At 39.2% G+C, this 11,161-nt stretch overlaps 1 protein-coding gene across 1 annotated transcript; it reads left to right on the forward strand.

Moving 5' to 3' along the window:
- The first annotated feature begins 7,225 nt into the window (after positions 1-7,225).
- LOC148030688 (oxygen-evolving enhancer protein 3-1, chloroplastic-like) lies at positions 7,226-8,743 on the forward strand. Its single transcript, XM_087687040.1, has 3 exons — positions 7,226-7,584; positions 7,972-8,267; positions 8,471-8,743. The coding sequence occupies exons 1-3, from the start codon at positions 7,302-7,304 to the stop codon at positions 8,567-8,569; spliced, it is 678 nt and encodes a 225-aa protein (XP_087543166.1). The 5' UTR covers positions 7,226-7,301; the 3' UTR covers positions 8,570-8,743.
- Positions 8,744-11,161: the final 2,418 nt, after the last annotated feature.

An 11,161-nucleotide genomic window follows, 5' to 3' on the forward strand; every position in this document is an offset into this window, starting at 1 on the left:
TCAGTTCCTTTGGAGCAGAATGTGAAGCTGAGCGCAGATGCAGGTGAGCTTCTGGAAGACCCTACTATGTACAGGTGCGTAGTAGGAAGTTTGATTTATATGACTATTACCAGGCCAGATTTGAGCTATGCTGTTGGATTGGTAAGTCAGTTTATGCAGGCTCCAAGGAAATCGCATTTGGATGCGGCTAGACGCATACTCAGGTATGTGAAGTCCACATTGCAGTATGGACTACTTTATGAGACTGGGGTTCAGATACAGTTGCATGGATACACTAATGCTGATTGGGCTGGTAGTATTTCTGATAGACGATCTACCAGTGGATATGCGTTCTCTTTTGGGAGTGCTGCAGTCACTTGGAGCAGCAAGAAACAGCCTACAGTTGCCTTGTCGAGCACAGAGGCTGAATATAGGGGCGCAGCAATGGCTGCATGTGAGGTAGCTTGGTTGCATAAGCTACTTTATGATATGCATTAGCCTACAGATGGGCCAGTTGTCATTTATTGTGACAACATGAGTAGTATACACTTGGCAAATAACCCAGTTTATCATGCTAGAACAAAGCACATTGAGGTGCATTATCACTATGTGCGGGAGAGGGTTTTACTAGGTCTTATTGATCTAGTTTATGTCAGTACAGAGGATCATGTAGCTGACATATTTACGAAGGCATTGGGTGCAGAGAAGCTAGGCAAGTTCAGAGACCTGCTTGGTGTGCAGGAATTGGGATTGAGCTCGAGGGGGAGTGTTGAGATATCGAGCTCCACTCGTGATATGCCAGGGTGACCGTTGTGCATTCATGTCATCGACTTGTTAGCTGCAGATGCGGTTGGTACATCGCCCATGAATAATAGCTAGATGACAGCTATCCTTATCTACTCTAGTTCGTGACTCAGTTAGTATGCCACCTTAGTTAGTTGAGTTTGGTTTGAGACCCATATATAGGGTTCTTCTATTTCTTTGTACTAGAGTTCTTTTTTGGCTTACATAACTAAGAAGAGGAAAACTGTTTTCAGCCTCCACCTTTGTGTGTATTCCCCCATTGTGCAAGTGAGAAAGCTACAAGTGAGACTCCTTCCTTCTCTCCCACAATCTTGACAGACACATGGTGCAGAAGAAGGAGAAGGAGAAACGCATGACAAGCCACCCCCTCACCAGGACCAAGAGAGGTCCAGTCAGGACCGAGAGTGATAAGGAAGAACAGGAACAAGAAGAACAATCGGGCAAAAAGCAGGCCAAGAAACCGAACAAAAAGACGCCACAAAAGAAAAATAAGCAGGATGAAGGCCGCAAGAAGGAGAAAGACGATTTGGAGAAGGCAAAAAGAGAATCCCTCAAGGAGGTCGAGGAGAGGGAGAAGAAGAAGAAACAGGAAGAAGAAAAGGCAAAGGAAGAAGTCAACAAGGCTAAAAAGGTGTTGAAACAGGAGGCCGAGAAGAGGAAAATAAAAGAAAAGGAAGAAAAAGAGAAATTGGAGGAAGAGTGCAGGAAAACTGAAGAAGAAAGGCAAAGAAGAGCTGTTGAGGAAGAAGAGGAACTGAGAAGGAAGGAGGAGGAGGACTTGGCCGAATTACACGCTGGTCAATCGAGCAGCAAAGTAGGGCCGAGCTCACTCTTTCTCTTTCAACCTCCATAGCCATGCTCTAGGTCCAACATTGTCACATCGGTCTCTCTTAAAGTATGTACATTTTATCTTTTTTCTATATATAATTATCTCTTTATGTTCATGTTTTCTCTCTTCTTCTCTCTCTCTCTCTCTCTTCGCCCCCTTTTCTTCTCCTCACCTTTCTCTTAATTTTTCTTTTTTCTTCTTCTCTCTCTCTTTTAAATTTTATATTTTCTCTCTCTCCCTTCCCCCTCTCTCAAAAAACATTTAAAATTAAAAAATACTTTTCTATTTTCTTTTTTTTCTATCTCTCTTCCTCTTTCTTCTTCTTCTTCTAGTTCTCTCTCTCTCTCTCTCTCTCTCTCTCTCTCTCTCTCTCTCTCTCTCTCTCTCTCTCTCTCTCTCTCTCCCCTCGCTTTTCTTCTCTCTCCCCCTGTCTTCTTTCTTTTCCTTCTCTCTTATTCTCCTCTTTTTTCCTTTTTTTCTTCTTCTCTCTCTTTGTCTCTTTAATTTTTTTCTCTTTCTTTTAAATTTTATCTTTCCTCTCTCTATAATTCTCTTTCTCTGTGTTCAAATTCTCTATTCTTCTTCTTTTTCTTCTCTCTATCTCTCTCCCCCTCTCTCCTCTCTTTTCCCTCTCTCTCTCTTTCTCTTAAATTTTATATTTTATTTCTCTATAATTCTCTTTCTCTTTGTTCCCCCTCTCTCTCTCCCTCTCTCCTATTCTTTCTTTTTTGCTCTCTTTGTCTCTCTCTCTCTCTCTCTCTCTCTCTCTCCCCTTATTTTTCTTTCAAGTTTTTTTCTCTCGCTCTCTATTCTCTCTATTTTTCTATTTTCTCTCTTTCCCTTTCTCTCCCTCTATTTTTTGTCTATTTCAAATTATATATTTTCTCTCTATCTCTCTCTCTAAGTCAAAAACTATATAAAAAAAGGTTTAATTTAAGAAAGACTATTCTCTTTTTTCTTTTCCCCCTCTTTCCATCTTTTTCTCTTTCTTCTTTTTTTTTTCATATCCTTCTCCTTCTTCTTCTTCTATCTCCCTCTTAAAGTGTGTGAAAAACTATATCCAAAAAACTTTAAATTTTAAAAAAATATTTTAAAATATTTAATAAAATTTTTAAATTAAAAAGTTTAACCTAACTGAGAGAGAGTATGTGTGTATGTGTACGTGTGTGCCTAGGTCCTACACATGAGAGAGAGAGGAGGGAGGAGGGAGGAATTTAAAAAGGGGAGGGGAAAAAGATTATAAATGAGGGAGAGGGGAGGGGGTTTTAACGTGTGTGTGTGTGTGTGTGTGTGTGTGTGTGTGTGTGTGTGTGTGTGTGTGTGTGTGTGTGTGTGTGTGTGTGTGTGTGTGTGTGAGAGAGAGAGAGAAGGGGGGAGGGGAAAGAGAAAATGAGAGATTACACGTGAAAGAGAGGGGAGGGGAGGGAGTTTTAATTTAAAAGAGAGAGAGAGAGAGAGAGAGAGAGAGAGAGAGAGAGAACTAGGCCCTACATATGAGAGAGGGGGAGGGGGGAAAGAAAAATGTTTAATTGAAAAAAGACTATTATCTTTCCTTTTTCCCCCCCACTCTGTCTTTTTCTCTTTCTTTTTCTTTTTCATTTTCTTCTTCTTCTTCTTCTTCTTCTTCTCTCTCTCTCTCTCTCTCCTTTTATCTCCCTCTCAAACTGTGTGAAAAACTATGTGTGTGAGTTTTAATTTGAGAGAGAGAGAGAGAGAGAGTAGAGTAGAGTAGTTTATTATCGTCCACGAAAGGCCAAATTATGACCCATAGGACCTTTCCAAATATACAATGATTCTCCTCCTCTATGGTAGGAAAGGGTAGCTATGGTGAAAGAATGATCTATGCAGTGTGGTTCTCTCGAAAGCATAATATGCGGGTGATGAGAGCCCCTAACTTCGATATAGGAGTAGTGGTCAAAAACTAGTGAAGTGGCCCTTGTAAAAGGATATTAAAGTGCTCCTATGTGTGCATATGCTGGGCATGTCATAATCATGTGCTCCTCTGATTCTACACTTTGTAGTCCACATAGCTTGTATAACCTCATCTCTCTTGCCTGTCCACTCTATGCACCTGTCTCGATCAATAAAGTGTGTGATTGAGTTCGAAGTCGTACAATACTCCATCTAAATACCACTGAGAGCGGGTTGGCTATGTATGGCTGCATGTGTGCCTCTGCCTACATGTAGGATTTCCAACAGAAGGATAGATATGCATATTGTAATAAGCAAGTTTGCCATTTGCTCCCTTGCTTTGATGTTTTGCTTGATGTGTGTGTGTGTGTGTGTGTGTGAGAGAGAGAGAGAGAGAGAGAGAGCTTAGGCCCTACAATGACGAGAGAGAGAAGGAGGGTGAGGGGAGGGGCTTTTAATTAAAAATGGGAGAGGGAAGAGAAAATGAGAGATTACAAGTGAAAGAGAGGGGAGGGGAGGGGATTTTAATTTGAGAGAGAGAGAGAGAGAGAGAGAGCCTAGGCCCTACAATCAGAAAGAGGGGGGGGGAGAAGGGGCTTTAAATTTAAAAGGGGAGGGGAAAGAGAATATGTGAGATTACATATGAAAGAGAGGGGAAGGGAGGGGATTTTACTTGAAAAAGGGAGGTTTGAAAAAGGGGGTAGGTTTGGAAAGCCCTCTGGAGGTTCGAGGCTTTCCGAACCTACAACAAAAATAATATAATAATAAGATTTGTAAACTTTAATTTTGAGACCCCTAATTTGCATGAGTGGAACAAATAGAGGAAGATGAAATATATAAATAATTGTATGTAGGGAATAAAGAGATGTAACATGCACACCACTCACAAAAACATTCCTATTATCATAATACACAACATGCATATGTGCACACACATAGATGAAATGTAAACATCACCATCATGTATCACAGAACCATACTTTTTAATACTAAACATTGCACATACATGTGTATGCATGTGTGTGCGAAGTATGGTGGGTTTGAGGTCTAAGAGATGTTTCTATGTAGAATAGGCTCTTAGTATTTTATTTCTTCATAACATATCCAAATCTCCTCTTGGTTAACATTTTGCATAAGTGAGAGAGGAGTAGCTCATAAAGTGTATATGGGATGGGGATGCAAACCAATTTGAGAAACAAAGAAAGAGAGCCTCAAGCAAAATCTACATGCAATATATGTAGGTAAATGGGTGAGTTAGCGAAGTCTAAGGGGTACCCATTGCATCCTTTCATGTGAATGAAAAATGAGAGTTTATTTGTGTTCTATTTTATTGTTGGCTCAACCCCTATGCTTCTAGAAAAGATTTAGGTCATGTTGATGGTGTTTAGAACTAGAAGAAACCTAGAGGCAAGGGATGGGAGGGGGGAGAGGCAAGGGAGAATGGGCAAGACGCGGGGGAGGAAGAGGTGTAATGAATCTTTACGAGACTTCAAGTCATAACCTATCATGAGGCATAGAAATGGCACAGTGGAAAGATGAACAAGATATATCAAATAAGGAATCCTTTATATTTATGATATAGAAAGATATAACATTGAGGCATATCTTAGGACTATACCCTCGTGACACTGCACTTGTGAGGGTTCACCATTGAGCATAGGGAATCACATGTAGAAGCATATCCCAAGTAAGGCTTGAGTGACTACTATTTCCTATATAGGTATTTCTACCAATAACACTATGGTACACTTACAAAGCCAAGTGTAACGAACCTTCATGGGACTTCGAGTCATAACTTGTCATGAGGCATACAAATCATAACCTACCATGAGGCACAAAAATAGCATAACAGAAAGGCACAGGAGATAAGGAATCCTTTGTATTCATGATATAGAAAGATATAACATTGAGACATATCTCAAGACTATACTCTCATGACATTGCATATATGAGGGTTCACCATTGAGCATAGGGAATCATATATAGAAGCGCATCCCAAGTAGGGCTTGAGTGACTACTACTCCATGTAAAAGAATATAACATTGAGGCATATCTCACGACTATACCCTCATGACACTGCACATTAGCATAGGGAATCATATGTAGAAGCGCATCCCAAACAAGGCTTGAGTGACTACTACTCCATGTCTATGTATTTCTGGCAACAACACAATGCTACATCTACAAAGCCAAGTATAACGAATCTTCATGGAACTTCGAGTCATAACCTGTCATAAGGCACGGAAATGGCATAGCAAAAAGACACACAAGATATATTAATAAAGAATCCTTTGTATTCATGATACAAAAAGATACAACATTGGAACACATCTTAGGATTACAGCCTCATGACGCCACATATGTGAGGGTTCATCACTGAGCATAGGGAATCACATGTAAAAGCACATCCCAAGCAAGGGCTTGAGCGACTACTACTCCATGTATATGTGTTTCTAACAACAATGCCATGGTACACTTACAAAGGTCTTATAAGGGGAAATGGGGATAAACACCATTTCTTTATAAGTGCCTTGATGCTAGCCACGAAGCACTAGTCTATACTACTATATTATTTTGGTGTTAGGTTCGAGAAGCCCCAAACCTCTAGAGGACTTATCGAACCTATCCCTTTCCCAAACCTCCACTTTTTAATTAAACCCCCTCTCCCCTCCTCTCTCTCTCTTTTAATGAAATCAAACTTTTCACAAACATCTCTTTCTCCTTTTTTAAATCAAAACTCTCTCTCTCTCTCTCTCTCTCTCTCTCTCTCTCTCTTAGATTAAACTTTCTAAAAATTTATTTCCCTTTTTAAAAGTTTTTTTAAAATTGAAAATTTTGACATAGTTTTTCATATAATGAGAGAGAGAGAGAGAGAGAGAGAGCAAATATAAAACTTATAAGAGAAAAAAAAGAGGAGAGGGAGGGAGAGAAGAAAAAGAGAGAAGAGAGAGGGAGGGAAGAAAAAGGGAAGGGAGAGAGAGAGAAGAATTAGAGAGAGAGAATATGAACATAGAGAGAACTATAGAGAGATGAAATATAAAATTTAAAAGAGAAAAAAATTTAAAGAGAGAGATAGAAGAAGAAGAGAGAAGGAAATTAAAAGGGGAGAGAGAGAGGAGAAAAAGAAGAGAGAGAATATGAACACAAAGAAAGAGAAGTATAGAGGAAAGGTAAAATTTAAAAAGGATAAAGAGAGAGAAAATAAAAAATTAAAGAGAATAAAGAAAGAGAGAGAGAAGAAAAAAATTAAAAGGAGAGGGAAAGAAGAAAAAGAAAGGAGAGAGGGGAAAAAGAGAGATTTTAGATATAGGAAATTGAAAAGAGAGAGGAAAAAAATTAGAAAGAGAGAAAGAAAAGGAGAGAGAAAAAGAAGAAATGGATTGTTGAGCACTTAATGGCAACTTCGCTTGTGACAAAGCGCATGGGTGCATGCAAAATGCTAGTTTATTATTAAGTAGATTCCCATGGTATATCTCTCAAAAGGGAACAGACATCGCATCACGATAAAAAACGAAAAAGAAAAGCTTTGGAATGAGTGAGGGAAGAGGTGGGGCCTAAAAGAAAGGGGAGAGGTAGGTATTGTATAATTGGACGAATGGAGTTGGATATCCATCCACAACCTTATCTTGATGCGCCCACACCAAAAAAAAAAAAAAAAAAAAAAAAAAACCACAGACAAACTTTTAATATTTCCCAGTAGGATGACACACCCTATCGATTGAATAGATCATCTACGCCATCTTCGCAAACCAATACAGAAGCGAGACTGTGCCGTGCTATGGCGTCCTCAGTGGTGGCTATGGCGGGCATCGTGTCTTCCACAACCCCTTCTCTCAACACATCCTCCATCTGTAGTACCTCCTCTTCCTCGTCGGCCGTGAACAAGCCGGTCTCCTTGACGATCCGCGCCAGCGTGCTACAGCCGCAGGAGGCCACTTCCCGCCGAGCGTTGCTCAGCCTGCTTGCTGCCTCGGTCCCTACTGCCTTCTTGGCCAAAGAAGCTATGGCTGCTGCCTCCAGCATCAAGATCGAGGGCCCTCCTCCTCCGTCCGGCGGCTTGCGTAAGTGGAAATTCTCGGCTCTAAACGTTTAGCATAGAAACGCACTTGCCTTAGCCTGACTTGTTTCAACTGAACGTTTAGCATAGAAACGCACCTGCCTTAGCCTGACTTGTTTCAACTGAGGATGTTTGTCTCTTCAAACTTCAAAGAAAACCTCAAAGACTAGTCGTAGGATTTGCATCGGGAACGACCAGTCCAAGGTTTCGTCGGCTATGCTACCAGGTGTTTTGTGCCTCAATGGTGTACATGCCGCACGGATTTTTCTTAGCAGTTGCCAGTGTCTGCCTAAATGTCTGGCATTGAAACTTGCTCAATGCTTTGTTTGAAAGAGTTATTTTCATAAGGAGCCTTTCGTAACTGCCCGCAAAACGTTTGTCCTTTTCTCAGCCGGAACTGAGAATGCAGACCAAGCTCGCGACACAGACCTGGATCTGAAAGAAAGGTTTTACCTGCAGCCTCTACCTCCATCTGCGGCCGCAGCCAGGGCCAAGGAATCTGCCAAGGACATCGTGAACATTAAAGGCCTTATTGACAGAAAGAAGTGGCCGTACGTGCAAAATGACCTCCGCCTGAAGGCCTCGTACCTCCGCTTCGATATCAGCACGGTTATTGCATCCAAGAGCAAGGAGGAGAAGAAATCACTCAAGTCTCTGGTCAAGAAGCTCTTTGATAACATCGACAGCGTAAGTACCATATCAGCCTGTATTAGAGCTGTGTCAATTAGTGTTCTTAATCTCTTCCGGGCTGCAAGCGTAAGTCACCATATTTGCCGGTATCGGGATTCGGCACACATTTTATCTTGCCAAATTCTCTGACGGTCGTCGAGCAAGGTCTTAGGGTTTTTCTGTGTGGGACGCCAAGTTCTGAGTTTTGGTTTCTTGTGCAGCTCGATTATGCAGCCAGAAGCAAGAGCTTACCTAAGGCAGAGAAGTACTATGCAGAGACCGTTTCTTCCCTCAACGACTTATTGGCGAAACTTGGTTGACGTAAGCCTGTTGTAACATCTAATTTTCCTCTCTCCGTCCTGCTGCTTGCGCCAATTTTCTACCTTAAATGTACATCTTACTTCTAATCGTGTACGGTAGCCCCAAACTGTCATTTCACGCAGAATGCGTCATCGTTGTGTTGCGGTTCGAATATTGCCAAGTTCTTCTGGCCATTTGGACGATGCGCGTTTCAATGGTGACTAATAAGTACTTTGTTATTGCGCTTGCAATTCGCATTTCTTCAGAGATATAAGGATTTCCGAGCTGGCCGGCCTGATCGTAAAGTGTGTGGCGCTTTCCTTAGACCGATCATGGAACATCACGGAATGTGTTGCACGTTAACATTTGCGCACAAACTTTATCTAGTCATATAGGAAGGTGTCTGTTCAGTGTGAAGGTCAGTTTGCGTATGGACCTTCAAAATTTCACGTGAGAAGATGGTGTAGATTGTTTTTTAAATGCTTACTTAATAATCTCTCTTTTTTTCTCCCCCTCCAATTTTTCATTAAAAGCCCTTTCCCCTTCCCCTTCCCCCTCCCCCTCACCTCCCTTTTGATATGAAAACTTTCTCTCACTTATTAATCTCTCTTTCTTTTCCTTCTTCCCTTTCTAATTTATTTCCTTCCCACTCCCCTCTCTCTCTCTCTCTCATGTGTAGGGCGTAGGATCTCTCTCTCCCTCCTTTAATGAAATCAAACTCTTTTTAAATCAAAATTGAAGATATAACTTTTTAAATCAAATTTTTTCTTATATAAAAAACTGGAGAGAGGGGGGAAGAGAAGAAAATAGGTTGGCTTGAATTAAATACTTTTCTTATCCACCTCCCCCCTCTCTCTCTCATGTATAGATTTTCGGTTTTCTCTTTCTCATTATTAATTAATTTTGTAATTAAATATTTTTAAAAGCCTTTATAATTCGAAGTGTTTTGAATATAGTTATCACACAATTGGAGAGAGAGATTAAAGAAGAAAAAGAAAAAAAAATTGAAAAACAAGATGGAAGAGAAAAAGATAAGGAAAGAGGGAAAGAATATAGTAATTTATTTAAAATTAAATAAATTTTATATAATTGAAACTAATAAAGAAAGATAGAGAAAAATAAAATAACTTGAAAGAGAGGAGAGTGGTTCTAGAAAACTTTCAAAACTTTCGCATGTTTCCAATATGTCCTTTTCAATCAAAACCCCCCTTCCCTCCCCTCTTTCTCATGTAATCTCTTTTCTCTTCTCTCTTATTTCATCAAAGCGCTTCCACCCCCCATATTTTAATAATATTCCTCCCCTCATGTGAAAAATATAGATTCTCTCTCTCACACAAATTAGAAGTTTCTCTCTCTCTCTCTTTCAATTAGATTTAACTTTTCAGTTTAAACTTTTCATTTAATTAAATATTTTAGTTTTTTTAAATTAATTTTTTGAACATAATTTGCAAATTTAAGGGAAATAAGAAGAAGTAAAAATGAATGTGAGAAAGAGGAAAAAACTAGAGAAAGATAGGAGAAATGTACTTTTTAAATTTAAACATTTTTATATATTGACATGGAAAGTAAGTTAGAGAAAAAAACTTAATTTGAAGGAGAGAGAAAATAGGGGAGATAAAAGGAAAGAAGAGAAAATGAAGAAAATAATTAGAGAGAAAAAGATAAATGCAGAGAGAAAAGAGAAATGTGAAGGAAAATAGAAAACTATACTAAATGCCTCTTACATGCAAAGAAATATTGAAAAGCTAGCATTACCAAGTTTAACAACTTGAATCAAACATGTTATCTTATGCAATACCAGCGAATGTATCCTTAGTTTAGAAGGCAATGGATGCACAACCCTTATTTAAAATTACTAGCAAACTTAATTACACTTACTCTTCCTCTTTATTGTCTTGTGCTTATACAAATGAGAGAAGAGTAATAATAACAAAAAGATTGGAATGTGTAACATAATTAATGGCATAACAAATTGTAATCATCAAACAAAAATATTTTACATATCATCATGGAAGGAAAGTTAACATCGTTTAACATAATCAAAGTCACAATTTCTAAATACCCCTCATTATCATTAATGTGAAGTTATGATATTGCTGTGCATTGCTTGTTCCCCCTTTAAAGCGATCATCACACATTTCATCTACTATTTCATTGATGATATGCTATCTCTAGGATTATTGAATGTATATCCACAAAGTCCAATGATATAGTAATAACATATGTAGATATTAGAAGACATAAGTAATGTTAGAAACACAAATCTTAATGAAAAACTAAAGGAATCAAAGTACAGATATTTACAAACTGGATAATTTGTGGTGTTTGTTCCCCTTATCTAAAGTGTGAATTTCTTGTGCTCAATTAGTATGGTTTCTACAAGCAAGCTTGATCTTAACTTCTTGAAGTGTATGAACCAATTCTTATAGTTTGCATACACATGACACAAGTAGTCAAGTAACCTCCATTCCACATATGGCTCGCTTCATGACACCATGGGCATCCACGTCACATAGTACATCACACCTTTCAGAAGGGGGATGGTGACTTTGTAAAATTAGCCCCTCTTATCATATCTATGTGAAAGAAAGAATACCAATAGCTCAAATGCT

The sequence above is a fragment of the Lygodium microphyllum genome, chromosome 10 (assembly GCF_053477565.2).
Source record: "Lygodium microphyllum isolate KBCC chromosome 10, Lygodium_microphyllum_v1.1.10, whole genome shotgun sequence".
Lineage (NCBI taxonomy): Eukaryota > Viridiplantae > Streptophyta > Polypodiopsida > Schizaeales > Lygodiaceae > Lygodium > Lygodium microphyllum.